The 15503-nt window shown below is 62.1% G+C and overlaps 7 protein-coding genes across 7 annotated transcripts; 3 read left to right on the forward strand and 4 right to left on the reverse strand.

Moving 5' to 3' along the window:
• Positions 1-65: 65 nt before the first annotated feature.
• Positions 66-2019, reverse strand: ACO1O0_007708 (sugar porter family MFS transporter; the record flags this gene model as incomplete). Its single annotated transcript, XM_083197076.1, has 6 exons — positions 66-193; positions 270-501; positions 601-935; positions 1000-1124; positions 1194-1695; positions 1827-2019. 6 exons carry the CDS (start codon positions 2017-2019, stop codon positions 66-68), a joined length of 1515 nt encoding a protein of 504 aa, XP_083046544.1.
• Positions 2020-2599: 580 nt separating this feature from the next.
• ACO1O0_007709 (uncharacterized protein) lies at positions 2600-4229 on the reverse strand (the record flags this gene model as incomplete). Its single annotated transcript, XM_083197077.1, has 3 exons — positions 2600-3843; positions 3915-4023; positions 4062-4229. 3 exons carry the CDS (start codon positions 4227-4229, stop codon positions 2600-2602), a joined length of 1521 nt encoding a protein of 506 aa, XP_083046545.1.
• A 586-nt stretch (positions 4230-4815) lies between these two features.
• ACO1O0_007710 (Zn(II)2Cys6 transcription factor) lies at positions 4816-7004 on the forward strand (the record flags this gene model as incomplete). Its single annotated transcript, XM_083197078.1, has 2 exons — positions 4816-5236; positions 5305-7004. 2 exons carry the CDS (start codon positions 4816-4818, stop codon positions 7002-7004), a joined length of 2121 nt encoding a protein of 706 aa, XP_083046546.1.
• A 65-nt stretch (positions 7005-7069) lies between these two features.
• Positions 7070-8363, reverse strand: ACO1O0_007711 (TauD/TfdA dioxygenase family protein; the record flags this gene model as incomplete). The annotated part of the gene is made up of 4 exons (XM_083197079.1): positions 7070-7353; positions 7410-7439; positions 7503-8153; positions 8207-8363. The coding sequence occupies 4 exons, from the start codon at positions 8361-8363 to the stop codon at positions 7070-7072; spliced, it is 1122 nt and encodes a 373-aa protein (XP_083046547.1).
• An 826-nt stretch (positions 8364-9189) lies between these two features.
• Positions 9190-10955, forward strand: ACO1O0_007712 (uncharacterized protein; the record flags this gene model as incomplete). Its single annotated transcript, XM_083197080.1, has 4 exons — positions 9190-9373; positions 9431-9510; positions 9565-10043; positions 10124-10955. 4 exons carry the CDS (start codon positions 9190-9192, stop codon positions 10953-10955), a joined length of 1575 nt encoding a protein of 524 aa, XP_083046548.1.
• Positions 10956-11399: 444 nt separating this feature from the next.
• Positions 11400-13176, reverse strand: ACO1O0_007713 (uncharacterized protein; the record flags this gene model as incomplete). The annotated part of the gene is made up of 4 exons (XM_083197081.1): positions 11400-11754; positions 11861-12646; positions 12713-12885; positions 12940-13176. The coding sequence occupies 4 exons, from the start codon at positions 13174-13176 to the stop codon at positions 11400-11402; spliced, it is 1551 nt and encodes a 516-aa protein (XP_083046549.1).
• Positions 13177-14091: 915 nt separating this feature from the next.
• ACO1O0_007714 (TauD/TfdA dioxygenase family protein) lies at positions 14092-15418 on the forward strand (the record flags this gene model as incomplete). Its single annotated transcript, XM_083197082.1, has 5 exons — positions 14092-14164; positions 14225-14385; positions 14438-14646; positions 14698-14845; positions 14909-15418. 5 exons carry the CDS (start codon positions 14092-14094, stop codon positions 15416-15418), a joined length of 1101 nt encoding a protein of 366 aa, XP_083046550.1.
• Positions 15419-15503: the final 85 nt, after the last annotated feature.

Consider the following 15503-nt stretch of genomic DNA (forward strand, 5'->3'; position numbering starts at 1 on the left):
GGCAGCTGTATTCTTATCGAAAAAAATTTCCCTTTGGCTGTATTTCAGTCTTATATCATAGACACTCAACCCTCCACCTTGATCGGAGTCACCTTCTCGGCGTTCTTACTTTCCTCCTGGCCCGCCTGGCCATCCCCCACAACCCTCTTCAACGCCTCGGGATCGCGGTCGGGGAGGGCATTGCCGCCAAAAACTAGCAAAGTCAGCGTTGATTCATTCATTTTTTTTCCGGAGCAATGAATATTCCCCCGGAAGGATGAGACACTCACGCTCCTCCATCTCCTCGAGCGATTTGCCCTTGGTCTCCTTGATGAAGAACCAGACAAAGACGACGAGGGCCCAGTTGAAGACGGCAAACATGACAAAGGTCTTCCAGCCCAGATTCTTGACAGCGTGCGGCGTCACCTGCGAGAAGACAAAGTTGAAGAGCCACTGGGTGGCGGTGCCGATGGCGACGCCGGCCTCGCGGATGCGCGTGGGGAAGATTTCACCCGTGTAGAGCTGGCCACGGTTGTCAGTGACCATTCAAGCTGTGTTTGGGTTCAAGGAAGTGGGGGGGGGGGGGGGGGGGGGAGAGAGGAAGGACAATACCCATGGCACCGGCCCAAAGGAGATGTTGTACGACATGGCCTCGAGGTAGATCATGGTCAGCGCGGCCACAGACGACGGCGTCAGGCCGGCATCCGGGTCCGGCGGGAACTTGACGGTGAGGATGGCGACGATGAGCATGTACATGCCCATGAGGGACGCGCCCGCGAGCAGGGAGCCGCGGCGGCCGATGCGCTCGACCAGGAAGAGCAGGAAGAAGAGGCACGAGACGACCTTGACGACGCCGAAGAAGCCCGTGATGAGCAGCTTGTCCTGGCCGGCGCCGACGAGGCTGAAGATCTGCGGGGCGTAGTAGGCCATGGATGTGTTGCCTGTGAGCTGGACGCCTGGGGGGTTTTGTTCTGTGAGCTGTTTGGTGATTCTTGCACTATAATCATGTGAGGGACTGACCAATCTGCAGGGCGATGATGAGGGCGATGCGGTGGCGGTTGGTGGGCACGAGGACCAGCTCGCGCCAGGTGACGCCCGACTTGTCGCGGGCTTCTTCCTCGATGCCCAGGAGGATCTCGGAGAACCTGTCGTCCATGATGTTAGAAGCAGCATCCATTACTGGGGGTTCACTCTTGAAGCAGCATGGAACTCACTCCCGCCGCACCTCGTCCGTCTCCTCCCCCCCACGCACCCAGACCAGGCTCTCCATGGCCTCCTCCACGCGGCCCTGCTTGGCCAGCCAGCGCACGCTCTCCCTGGTCAGCAGCATGCCCAGACCCAGGATGCCGCCCGGCACGAGCTGTAGGCCGACGGGGATCTGCCACTGGCGCGTCGAGTCCGGGACGTGGGTGCTGACGCCGTAGTCGATCCAGTACGAGGTCATGACGCCCAGCGTGAAGAAGAACTGGAAGAAGGACCCCAGCACGCCGCGGATCGACTTGGGCGCCATCTCGGCCGAGTAGGCGGGGATGATGACGGTGGCCATGCCCACGCCCACGCCGCTGACCACGCGCGCCACGTAGAAGGCTGCCAGGGAGTGCGTGTTGATGGTCTGGATGACGGCGCCGACGTTGAAGATGGCCGATGCGAGGACGATGCTCCAGCGACGGCCGAACCTGGCGGTGAAGGGCCAGATGAAGAAGCAGGCGAAGAAGGCTGTAATTATACACACACACGACATGTCAGTCGACATGTCAGACCAGGACAGGAAAACCCAAACCCAAACCCCCCCTTTTTTTCTTTTCTATCTAGACGAGAACCAGAGGGGTTGTATTATCCGTACTCACCTCCGGCCTGCAGCAGGCTCGTCGAGTTGGACCCGACGCTCGCGCTCTGCTCCTCGCCATAGCCAAAGTCACGCTGGAAGCTGGGCAGGGTCAGGATGCCCCCGATGATGCCCGTGTCGTAGGCAAAGAGGAACGAGCCGACGCAGCACAGGGCCACGAGGTAGACGGCGCGGAACGTGCCTAGGGCGGTCATTGTATCTGTTGGGCGGGATTGCGACTCAAGGCTCTGGGAGGATAGGTATATGCGATCGTGTATGAATGGACACGGGCGCTCGTCCCTTTAAAACAACCATGCCGTGAATCAGAGCGGTTCCCACCGAGACACACCGTATCAACCATTGAACCAGCATTGTTATGCATCATCTAGGACCGCAAGCACGTCAGTTGCCGGCGAGACACAGAGCAGCCAATGAAGCCGCCTCCATGATCCTGGGGAAACTCTCCCAGATGCTGAGTGACAGACTGACAGCCCAGGTTGGCGTGGTCTGCCATGGTTGCCAAGGCCCTTTCCTCCGCGACAGGGCCCCGCTCGGCCAGGGATATGCCATGCAGCAATGTGAACAAAGAGCCTCGAGGAGTCGAGGGTGGGAGTGTTGGGAGCGTAGACTAGGCCTGTTGGGGCAGAGGGGACCGAGTCCCGAGACGTGGTCTCGGTGTCGGGTATTTCCCAAGGGGGAACTAACTGCCAACTGACGGGGTATTGGTATGATTTTACGGATATTCCTATTCTTATTTCTATGTCATCCATTCATATCTCTACCAACTCTAATATATCATAGACTGGCCACGGTAAACAGCCCCTGCTCCCTCACATCCTCCCACACCCTATCCAGCGAGCTCGACTCCCTCTTCAGGAACCGCCCATAGTCCTTCTCACCCACCACGCCCCCCCCGTCCCTATCCCAGACAACCCTGCCACGCAGCACCGTGTACCGCGGCCAGTTGCCCACGCGCCGGCCCTCGTACGGCGTGTAGTCCGTCGCGTGGTGCAGCATGCCGTTGGTGAGCGTCACGTCCGGCCTCTTCCCCTCCGGGTACCAGACCACCAGATCCGCGTCCGACACGCCGGGCATGATGCCGCCCTTGCGCGGGTACAGCCCGTACAGCCTGGCCGGGTTCGTCGACGTGACCTCGACGAACTTTGTCAGCGGCAGCCGCCCCGCCGAGAAGACCAGCGGGAGCCGCGTCTCCACGCCGGGGATGCCGTTGGGGATGTGCCGGAACTGGCCCTCCGGGTGCTCGGGCGTCACGCACGCCTTCTTCCCCTTGTCCTTGTCGTCGTAGTCGAACGGGCAGTGGTCGGAGCTCAGCACTGTAAAGGTGCCGTTGCGCAGCCCCCGCCAGATGCCCTCCTGGCCCTCGGCGTCGCGGGGCGGAGGCGAGCACACGCACTTGGCGCCCTCGAAGCCCGGCCGGTCGAGGTCGTCGCGCGTCAGGAACAGGTACTGGGGGCAGGTCTCGGCAAAGACGGGCTGCCCTGCCGTCTGGGCGGCGCGGATGCGCGCGGCGGCGTCCGGGTCGCTGACGTGGACGAGCAGGATGGGCGTGTTGGCCACGAGGGACGACAGGGCGATGGCGCGGTTGGTGGCCTCGGCCTCGAGGATGGCTGGGCGTGACGTGGCGTGGTACTTGGGCGCGACGAGGTTCTGGGCCTCGAGCTGGTCTGTCAGCCAGTTGAGCACGTCGCCGTTCTCGGCGTGGATCATGGTCAGGATCTCGTTCTGGCGCGCGTTGAGCATCACGGACAGGATCTGGTCGTCGCGCAGCTGCAGGGCCGCGTACGTCATGTAGATCTTGAGCGAGCTCACGCCCTCGTCCTCCTTGAGGGCCTTGAGCTCCGACAGGGCCTGCTCGCCCGGGTTGGCCACGAGGAGGTGGAAGCCGTAGTCGCAGTAGCAGTTGCCACGAGCCCGGCCGTGCGTCTCGGCGAGGGCCTTGAGCAGCGATGGCTCGTTTTTCGACTGGGGGGCAAAGGGCACGATGGTGGTGCAGCCGCCAGCAATGGCCGATCGGGTGCCTGATGTGTGTGTCAGTTCCTTGTGTGTTTGGATCACGGAATAGTAATGGGGGGGTGGTGTCAGAGCGCACCCGTCTCAAAGGTGTCGGATGAGGAGCCCTTGCCAAACATGACGGGCTCCTGGAGGTGGACATGGCAATCAACGCCGCCGGGCTGTTCATCCATGATGTGAGTGAGATTCTATACCAGCTGATTTTCACTGTTCAGGTTTGAAATACCGTGATGTAGGCCCCCTCGGCGTCAATCACGCGCGTGGCCTTGGCCTGGGCCAGCGACCCCGACGGCGCCAGCAGGACGACCTTTTCGTCACGGATGGCAACATCGAGGGGAGCGACGTCGCTGGCCGTGACGCAGACGCCGTTGGTGATGACGAGGTCAAAGTCCATGGTGGTAGATGCGTGTGTATCCAATGCTGGGCTCTACTGTCACTATTCCTGATTCCTAGCTCCTGCTAACATATAATATCTGGAGCTGGACCAGGGACTTCAGGCCTGTCCTGCGCCGCGACATGCCCGACATGCAGGGTGATAAGTGATACCGTCGAAGACTCGCAATCCGAGGCCTGTGATTCGATTCCCTGGGGAAGAATGCAGAGCGGCCAGTGCCAAGTGGAGCGGGGGAGAACTTGCGGAGTACAAGGACGGGATAACGGGGAGCGCCGTATCGCGGCCGAAGCGCCGAGGCGCCGACGAGCGGCCGCACCTTTTCCTATTTGGGAAACCCTGTATCGTGTTAATCGATGACGGCGCCTCTTAGCTAATGCGTGCCCGTAATGGGCCAGTACACCTCTGTGCTCGCAACCTACCCTTTGACATCTACCATGTGTGTGCTGGCCCGGATGCTGCTGTGACTGTCCCGTCAAGTCAAAGAGGCGTAGACGGGAAATGGAGCCCCGGGTGACGAGGGCCCAAGCTGCGTGTAGGCTGGGATTGATCCATTCCCCTTATCATCGTCAGAAGAGCACTACTGACCATGACAGCCAAGGCAGCGTGCACCGTCTGCCACCGGCGCAAGGTGCGCTGCGACGCCGACCAGGTTGGTACGCCCTGCACCAACTGCAGCAAGGTCAGCGTCCGCCGCGACAGCTGCCGTATCCACCAGAAGCACAGGCGGACGCCCCGGCGGCCCCGGAGCCCCAAGCCGGAGGCGGACCGGAGGTTATCGGGCTTTCCGGGGGAGATACCGGGGGAAGTACCGGGGCTGTCCGGACCCTCCGGCCTCTCCAGGGATCCCTCACGACTTCCGGCCGACGACGACGCCTGCCATGGATACTCGATGCTCGACGCCTCGGCCGACAGCGAGCACCAGTACAAGCGCCACCTGGTAGAGTTTGTCGACCAGCCGCATATTGAAGAGCGGCCCATCGACAAGCACTCGCGCACCGTCTACATAGGTCCTCCCTGGCCATCCCTTGACCCCCCTTTGCTCCCCCTTCCACCATCAGTCACTGACCATCAGCAGGCTCCGAGGTCGCCAACCTGCACCACCTCGCCAGCCAGCACTTTGGCCAGCGCACCAGCCGCGTCTCCCACTACCCTACCAACCGCCTCCCCCGTCGCCAGGCCTGCCACGAGCCTGACCGTCTCCCAGTGGATGCCCTCGAACTCCCTCCGCGGGCTGTCGTCGACCGTCTCCTGCACGCCTACTTCGAGCACGTCAACCCAGGCTTCCCCGTCGTCGATGAGCGCCTGTTCCTGCAGCAGTACCACGCCCGCGACCCGCGCAACCCCCCGTCCCTGCTCCTCCTGCACGCCATGCTCGTCGTGGGCGCACACGTCCTCCACGACGACGATAGCAAAGGCCAGCAGCAGCAGCAGCAGCAGCAGCAGCAGCAGCGCACCGCCTCCAAGGCCGTCTTCTTCCGCCGCGCAAAGGCCCTCTTCGACGCGCGCTTCGAGCGCAACCGCGACACCGTCGTCCAGGCCGCGCTGCTGCTCAGCTGGCACGCCGACGGGCCCGAGGACGTGGCCGCCAACGCGTGGTTCTGGGTCGGCGTGGCCATGCGCACGGCCACGGGGCTGGGCATGCACCGCGACGCCGACGCCAGCACCGTGGTCGCGCACAACAAGCGCATGTGGAGGCGCGTGTGGTGGCTGCTGTTCCGGTGCGACGTGCTGCTGGCGCTGCAGTATGGCCGCCCGAGGTCCGTGAGGCTCGAGGACTGCGACGTGAAGCCCCTGAGGGAGGATGACTTTGTCGACTGCGGGCTTGGCACGCAGGTCGAGTATGTGACGCACGCCGTGGGACTGGCTGTCATTGTATCGCGTATCCTCGAGGCGCGCTTCAGCCTGGCGTCGTCGCCCTACGGAGGAGCTTCGAGTACCACAAAAGACCCGCGACGCACAGTCCGCGAGCTCAACCAGGCTCTCGCGCGATGGTCGCTGGAGCTCCCCGAGGGCCTGGGGTCCCGCTCAGGGCGGTGCCTCTCCCTCTGGCCCGCGTACCTCCAGCTGCAGTACAACACGGTGCTCATCCTCCTCCACCGGGCCTCGCCCCCCTGGCAGCCCCAGGCGCGCCCGGACGGCGACGTGTGCTCCGTGGCGGCCGGGTGCGTCGTGTCGCTGCTGCAGGCCATCAGCGACCGCGGCGGCTTGCGCAGCCTGTGGATCTCGGCCGTCAACGCCATCTTCACGGCGCTGATCCAGCTGGACGTGCAGGTGCGCGCGTCGAGGGCAAGCCCCGTGCTGGCGGTGCCCGCGCTGATGCACTACGACAACACGGTGGCGGTGCTGCGCCGGTTTGCTGAGTACTGGCCCAACGCGCTGCCGATTCTGCACTTCTTCGAGCAGCTGCGTGCTGGACACGGGGGTGGATCTGGTGGGATGGGGGACGATGGGCGGCTTGGGGTGGTAGAGACTCAGGGGGCGAGGCCGTATACGCCGAGTCATGTCCCCCTGATGCGCAGCGTGGGCTCCATGACCAACACTCCCCCGAACATCGGGTCCAGTGTTGGTGGAGGGTTCCAAGCTGGAACTGCTGGCATGGGAAGCGCCCAGAATATTCAGAACAGCATGGCGGAACAGGACTTTCACGATGCCATCGAGCCCAGTCCTAGTACAGAGGGGCAGGCCGTGGCCGACATGGCAGAGGCGTGGCAGGAATGGCGGAGTTCCCACTGGCAGCACATTGATATCATGGACGAGTTCCCATTTATCTTCTAGTATGGATATTTACCTTGCACATGCAATCTAAACCACATAACCCACACATCACTTAACCCACCCCCTCAGCACAGCCCCAGCTGCACACGCGCATGGTCCCTGGCGCACTCCCCATCGTCCTCCTCGACCTTGGCAGGGATGGGCCTGTTGGCCAGGGGCGTCAGGCGGAAGCCGTGGCGGCGCTCGCCCGCCGGGTAGTCCAGCGTCTGCGAGTGGTTGGTGACGCGCTGGTCCCAGACGAGCACGGTGCCGGCCTCGTAGCGCACGCGGCACTGGAAGTCCTGCCGCTTGGAGATGTGGTCGAAGAGGAAGCCGAGCAGGTAGTCGGACTCTTCCTCGTCGAAGCCGACTGGGATGCATTAGCAGAATCTTTGTCCAAAAGTGTCTTGGGGAGCTGGGACATACCAATGCGCTTGGTGTAGACGGGGTTGACATCTTTCAAACACGTCAGCGTGTGTCTATGGGAGAGAGATACAGACACTGGGAGAGGTCACCCACAGAGAGCCTTCTCCTTGGTGACGGGGTGCACAATGACCACCGGGTGCTCCTGGACGAGCTCAGCCCGGCGCATGACCGCGCCATCGCCATTCTTGAGCTCCTGCGAGACGCCGTCATTGTTGGAGTGGATCGCCGTCAGGCCCTCCAGCCTCTTGCGGAAGCGCGGCGACAGCGACTTGTACGCCTGTACGCTGGACCCGACGAGGGTATCGCCGCCAGCCGCCGACGGCGACTCGAGCATGCAGATGAAGGTCGTGCCGGGCGTCTGCGCCTCGGGCGACTGGTCCGTATGCCACTGCACGGGCGAGCGGCCCTTCCACGAGCGGCGCACGCGCAGATCATCCCTGTGGTCGTAGATGATCATGTGCTCGGGCGAGCCGGCCACGGGGTGCGGCGCCCAGCCGTGGACGTGCAGGGGGCCGAAGTGGCGCACGATGCGCTTCTGCTCCTCGAAGCCCAAGTCGCCAAAGTCCTGGTCGCGGAAGACGAGGGCTCCGCGCTGCGCCGCGTACAGGGCGAGCTCGTCCAGGCCCTCGGGCGAGAGCTTGGTCAGCTGGACGCCGGATATCTCGGTGCCCACGTGGGGGGCCAGGTCGACGACCTTGGTGGCCCCGGCGAGGAGGTTCTTGAGGCTGGGGTCGGCGCGGTGGCCTTGACATTGTCAGTGGGGGCATTTCGGAGGTAGCGAGAGGGTCTGGACGTACCCGGGTCGTAGTGCTCAAACTCGCCAATGTCCTCGACCTTCTCCAGCGGGTCGTAGAAGGGCAGGTAGTCGGGGTACAGCGCAGACCCGTCGGCGTTCTTGGCCCGCTCGATCCTCGCCGCAGGGGCGACGGTGACGGTCTCGGTCATGGTGGCCATGGTGATGGTGATGGTGATGTACAATAATCAGTGACGATGTATCTACTGTCGGATGAGTGTGTGTTGGTGTGTTCCTGTGTCCGAGTCGGCCAGCAAGCAGTGTTTATACTCGTACTCGTCGATGCCATCTCGGTGTCAGCTCATGTGCATCCCCGCCCCCTCGGCGCTGCCAGCCCATCTCGGTGCCCGAATACAGAGCCATGCCGCATCTCTCGACCCCAGATGCATATCCAGCGCATCCTCCCGCCCCTCCCTCCAGCACATGGCATCCCCGGCCGGCCAAAGTGGGTCCCGGCGCCCACTATCTCGGCCTTTGGGTGGGTCCAGCGGATCCGATGGGCCCCGGCCAAGTACCGACCACCAATGAGACGTCCCCCATTCGACCTTATCGCTGCCCTCGGCGTTGATAGCACCTCTCTCCCGCCGAGTCTCCAGCCTCCGCCGCCGAGATCAGATTATCTGGGGTGCATATCGTGCATGGTGCTCCCACCGTCAGGCTCCAGACACACGTTGCCGTGTATATCAATGCGTGCTGACATCCATTATCTTCCCGGACAGACGGCTATCTGGCTGTTCATCCATGCTCCAGGGACCATACCATGGTTGGCTTGCAGCTATGCTAGACTAGCTCATGCCACTCGAGATAGGCTTACGGGCCTCGGATCTGCCCCCAGCCATGGAGGGGGTGCGGGATGGCTATTTGAAGCAAACACTGCGCTGTCTGGGGACTGGATCTGGGGGTTGATCAAAGTAGGAATCGTGTCATTAGCGCTTCCTTTATTATCCCGGCCCTTGTGCTGTACTTTACCCTCCCTCCCTTTGCAGAATGGCAGGCGACGTGAGCAGTTCGTCGACCGATGGGTCCTCCTCGGTCGGCGAGACCAAGAAGGCCCAGGAGTCCATCGTCCAGGATATTGCCAACGGCGACTCCACCAACTCGGGGTACGACCGGTACCTGGAGCTGGAGAACGAGCTTGACGGGCCGGCCAAGAAGCGCCTTGTCAGGAAGCGTACGGGGATCCTTGGTTTCAATGTACTTGGTGGTCACTGCTGACAGCCGAGAATAGTCGACTTCCGTCTGCTTCCCACGCTGAGCTTCCTCTACCTCATGTGCTCCCTCGACAAGAGCAACGCGGGCAATGCAAAGGTACACCCCATGATCAAGCCCGATAATACCAAGTGCCACATCTGACGAGCCCAGCTCTTCGGCTTCCTCGAGGACGTGGGCATGTCACCCACGCAGTTCAACCTGGCCCTCATGTACCTCTTCTTCACGTACGGCCTGTTCGAGCCCGTGTCCAACATCATGCTGCGCCGGCTGGGCCCCAAGCTGTGGTTCCCCTTCATTGTCGTCGCCTGGGGCCTCGTCACCACCCTGACCTGCCTGGTCCGCAACTACGGCTCCTACGTCGCCATCCGCCTCGTGCTGGGCATGACCGAGGCCGGCCTGTATCCCGGGTCGTACTTTATCCTGAGCATGTGGTACACGCCCCGCGAGCTGGCCACGCGCATGGCCATCTTCTACGGCGCCAACACGGCGGCCGGTGCCTTTGGCGGCGTCATTGCCTACGGCGTGGGCAACCTGGATGGAGCCCACGGGTGGAGGGCCTGGAAGTGGCTGTTCATGATCGAGGGGGTCATCACCGTCCTGGCGGGTCTGCTGTGCATCTTTCTGCTCCCGTGAGTTCCCCCATCCTCTCCCTCCATTCTCCTCCCCACCCCAGTTTCCCAGTTCCCCAGGTTGATGGGAACAAAAATAGGCACTTCCCCCACCAGTACAACGAGAAGAAGACGACCAAGTGGCTCACCCCCGGCGAGCTCGAGTACGCCCGGCTGCGCGTGCAGTACGCCAACGGGCCCGACTCGCCGACCTACACCTTCCGGTGGAGCGACGTGGCCGCCGCCGCCAAGGACCGCAAGACGTACCTGATGATGATGCTCTTCTGGTGGGGCGGCAGCGTGCCCACCTACTCGCTGTCCTACACGCTGCCCACCATGGTCAAGAACCTCGGGTACGACGCCGTGCGCGCCCAGGCCATGACCACGCCCCCCTACATCTTCGCCACGTGCGTGTGCGTGACCGTCGGCTGGCTGAGCGACCGCTTCCAGCGCCGGTACGCGTCCATCATGGCGTGCTACGGCCTGGGGCTGGTGGGCATCGCCATCCTGTGGGCGACGGTGCACCACAGCCGTCTGGCGGGCGTGTCGTACTTTGCCATCTTCCTGGCGGCGGCGGGATACAGCTCGCAGGCGCCGCTGGTGGGCGCGTGGACGTCGGTCAACGTGCTCAACCCCAGCAAGCGCGCGGCCGCCATCGGGCTGATGATGCTGTTTGGCAGCGTCGGCGGCGGGTCCATCGGGTCCAACATCTACCTCGAGGAGCAGGCGCCGACGTACCCGCTGGGGTTCGGGATCAGCGTGGGCGCGACGGTGCTGGGGGCCATGGTCCCGGCCACGGTGCACTGGTGGCTGATGAGGAGGGAGAACAGGAGGAGGGAGGGTGTGGGCGCCGACGAGGTCGCGCAGAGGTATACCCCTGAGGAGCTGGGCGAGCTGGGGGAGGACTCGCCGCTGTTCAGATTTACGCTGTAGGGATGCTGGGAGGCGCGGAACTATATACATGGAGGCTCTGGAAATGATGAGTGGTAACTAGCGAGGTGTGCTTTCTCTTAGATGGGCCATTCTCTGTAATTCGACGATGCATCTATTGTTAAGCAAAGCGTATATTTCAATAGCGTCAGCTCTTGACAATGGTTCCACGCAAATCCCGTGACAGTTCTACTAGAAACATGACTATGGATGATAACATCATGAAGGCGGCCTCGAAATTAAAAAATTAACATACCAGGTCTTTGATGTTAATGCTGCCAATGACTAGTCAACCACTATTACTACTCTACTCTTCATGCTACCATGGCCACTTCACTCAGCACAAAATCAACACCACATGGTCCAACTAAAGGTAATGCAATAATTGTATTTATCATCTGCCTCTGGGGCACATCCAGATGTCATTATAACCAGCACCCCACCAACCTAGGTCGTGTACTTGAACGCCTCATTCTGCTTATCCGTCAGGTCCAGCCAGTCCTGGTCGGCCGCCAGCCCGCTCTCGATGGCCTCGGCGCGCCGCTTGTTGGACAGGTGGCACAGCGCACCGTAGGCAAGGACGCAGGCCATGGCGACGGCGTAGCACACAATCATGGCGACGGTGCCGCCCGTGTACGCCGGGGCCTGCTCCTCGCGGAACGTCTGCGGGCCGATGATGTTGCCGATGGCCCAGCTGATGTAGAACCACGCGTACAGGGTGATCTTCTTGGTGTGGCCGGCCAGGTTGGCCTGGTACACGGACACGAGGGTCACGTACGGTGCCCAGTACGTGTACAGGATGCTGGGGGTCAACTGTCAGTGACAGTTCCTGGGAGGGGGAGAGGGGGGAGAGGGGGGAGAGGAGGGGGGGGTGGGGGGGGGGGGGGGGGGGGGAAGTGGAGGCTTACTAGAGGCCGATGAGCTGTCCGGCGAGATTGTCCCGCGGCAGGTTGTAGCACAGCAATGCACCCAGAAGAGGCAGCAGAATCGATCCCGCCACGAGAGCCGTCCTGTACTTGCGCGTGGTCGAGGCCATGTACGACAGCACGATACCCGACACGGTGCTCATGGCGCCGGGGGGCATGGCCAGCAGGGACGTCTCGAGGGGCTTGAACCCCAGGCCGGAGATGATGAGCGTGTTGAAGGTGGTGAGCCCGCCGTTGGGCACCTGCAGGGCGATGATGGCGAGCCAGATGAGCCACGTCTTGGCGTCCAGGAAGGCCTCCCTGACCTGGTCCAGCTTGAACGACTTGTTCTCGATGCCCGTGTTGTCGGCGGCCTTGCGCTGGATGATGATGTACTTCTCGCGGGGCGTCAGGCGCTGGGCCTCGAGCGGGTTGCTGGGCAGGAAGAAGTAGACGACGGCGGACCAGGCAATGGTCAGGGTGCCGACGAGCAGGAAGATGATCTTCCACTCGGCGTAGGGGCCCCTGTAGTAGCCGACGACCCAGGCGACAAACCCGTTGAGGATGGGCGCGATGACGTTCAGGATGATGCTGTTGCGGCGGGGCTGCTCCTCGGGCTTGTACCACATGGACACGATGAGCGTCACGGCGGGGATCAGCAGCGCCTCGAAGCCGCCCAGCAGGAGCCGGCAGACGAACATGGGCGCGAAGCTGGAGCAGGCGGCCATGCAGCAGGCCAGGACGCCCCAGCAGAGCACGGCGAAGGAGAAGTACAGCACGGCAGGGAGGCTATTTCACAATGGTCAGACTATGCTGGACTCTCAGCAGGAAGAGGGAGAGAAAGGCAGGGCCTACCGCTGCATCAGATACGCCGAGGGGCCCATGAAGATCAGGCCGCCAAAGAAGGGCGCCGAGCCCAGCCATGAGAACTGCGACCCCGTGAGGTTCATGTCGTCCTTGAGGCCGTAGATGGCGGCCGCCGAGATGGCCGTCTTGTCCAGGCCAGAGAGGGTGGCGCAGACAAAGAGCTACGCATATCGTTAGCAAGGCGGTGGCAAGGCAGGCAGGCCCAAGGCACTCACAATGGGCACAATCATCCAGTCGACCTTGCGGATGAGCCTCTTCTCCTCCTCCTCGGTCCAGTCGGCGTCGCCCTCGCCCGCGTACTGGGCAATGATCTGGGCTGCAATGTCGACGTCCTTGGCGTTGCCGGCCTTGACGGCCTTGACGGCAGCGACGGCCACGGCATCGGTCGAGGATCCGTCAGACGACTCCTGCGAGATGCCCGCGGTGTCCTTTTCAGGGGGTATATCGGCCATTGTTGCAGAGTTGGTTGGGTGCACAATATTGGGAGGAAGGGCTATTGCGGCCAAATCTGGCGTCAAGACTGGGCTCGCGTACAGAATGGCATCTTTATGTCGGTGAGAGCATCGCATTGATCACTGTATCCCGGGGCCTGCCAGCTTGGAGATATCTCACTGCCGGATCGGCCAGCTTATCGGCCATTCTCCATGTGGGATGTCACCGCTGGCGATAAAGTGCCAGCAGCGATTGCATGGGCGATTGCATTGGCGGTTTGGGGGCGGGTTTCCCAGCCTCCAGGGGGTCAGCAGGGTCGTTTCCCCGGGAATAGATAGTCTGGTCTCGGTATCCGTAGCCGCTGACAATATTCACTGCCGTCATTGGCCGTTGCTGCGAGAGGCAGCAATTCGATATCATGGGGTTGTGCAAGTGGAGAAGTGCGGGAGATATTAGTCTGGCTCGTGGGAGTCGTGGCACCCCTGAATCCCTGAATCCCTGGTACCATGATTACGGGTCTTGATAAGGGTTGGCAATGGGAATGGGGCTAGATAGTCTAGATCGCGGCCAAACGGCTGGTGGATCTCGGCCAGCCTCATGTTGGCCGCGGCCAAGCCGATCCCTGTCTACCCCGTCCTTCGTCCTGGCCGTTCCGCGATGCTAATCCAGCAGTATTCCCTATTCCCGGGGACGGCAGAGGGACGGCATAGCACGGCGCAGGGGCGGCGAATACGCGGGCGACGACCCCAGGCCATGTTGGATTATGGATACAGCTTCAGCAAGTATTGCCTCAACATGGCGGGACTTCAATGTGCTTCGACAATAAAAGATTGACCTTGGAGCCATCACATCATCTTGGAAGCACTAACAACTCGTCAATACCTGCTCCTTCAAGCCACCAACTCCCATCCCACAACCACCACACAGCCATCACAATGATCGCCAAAGAGGAGCCTGCCGCCCCCGTGGCCAACGAGAAGGGCGGCCCCCTCTACCCTGACTACCTCCGTGCGCCTCCTCCACTCCTGTCTACTCTCCCAACATTGCGCAGAGACTAACACCAGACAGCCCACTATGATCCCCTGGAAAAGGTCCAGCCCGTCGGCTCCTTTGAGCACGACGACCCTGGCCACCGAGCTGACCCGGCCATGCCCAACCTGCTCAAGGACGGCGTCAAGACGATCGAGCTCTCTCCCCACTGCGGCACCGAGATCCTCGACGTCCAGCTTGTAGGATTCGCTAGGTCCCTCTGAGCTCGGAGCAAGGCTAACATCACAACAGTCGGAGCTCTCCAGCGCCGGCCTCGACGAGGTGGCCCTCCTCTGCGCCCAGCGCGGATGCCTCGTCTTCCGCGACCAGGACTTTACCAACCTGGGCTTTGAGAAGCAGAAGGAGATTGCATCGTACTTTGGCCCCCTGCACAAGCACGGCTGGATGCCGCACCCCAAGAACGGCCCGGAGGAGTTTGTCATTGTCTACGACAGCAAGGAGTTTGTTGCATCTTCGCCCCTCCCACTCGCCCCTGGCTAACATGCGACCAGCGATCTTCGCATCCGCAAGTCGTGGGCCCGCAAGAGCCCTGTCCAGTTCCACGTCGACCAGTCTCCCGAGTCGCAGCCGCCAGGCGTGACCTTCTTCTGCATGCTCGAGTCTCCCCCCGGTGCCGGCGGTGACACTGTCATCTCCAGCGTAGGTTCCCATACTTCCTCCCGTACCTTCTGAGCTGTTCTTCCAAGATCTGACATGAGATAGACCGTCCGCGCCTTCGACCGCCTCTCCCCCTCGTTCCGCAAGCGCCTCGAGGGCCTCAAGGCACTGCACACGACGGCCAACCCCATCGCCCGCGAGATCCGCGACAACGGCGACTCGGCCGTGCTACGCCGCCCCATCACCAAGTCGATCCACCCGGTCGTGACGGTGCACCCCGTGACCGGACAGAAGGCCCTCTTCGTCAACTCGTCCTACACGCAGCGCATCATGGGCTGGGACGACGAGGAGTCGGACTGCATCCTCGAGTTCCTCTACAACCACATCAACCGCGGCCACGACTTCTCCTGCCGCGTGCGCTACGAGCCGGGCACCGTCGTGCTCTGGGACCAGCGCGTCACGCAGCACTCGCAGACGCTGGACTATGCGGCTGGTGCGCGCCGTCATGCGTTCCGTCTGACGCCCCTGGCCAACGTGCCTATCCCCAGCAAGATCGAGGAGGATGACGGGGAGTGTGCCCGGGATGAGGCGAGGATGATGCTCAATCTGTGTTGATTATAGAAAATACCGAAAATACCCAAAGATTGACCAAAAGAATTGAATGAATTTTATGCCTATCAGTAGTTGTCGTCATGATGGT

This window comes from Amphichorda felina (genome assembly GCF_050947745.1).
Source record: "Amphichorda felina strain 45539 chromosome Unknown scaffold_8, whole genome shotgun sequence".
Classification (NCBI taxonomy): Eukaryota; Fungi; Ascomycota; class Sordariomycetes; order Hypocreales; family Bionectriaceae; genus Amphichorda; species Amphichorda felina.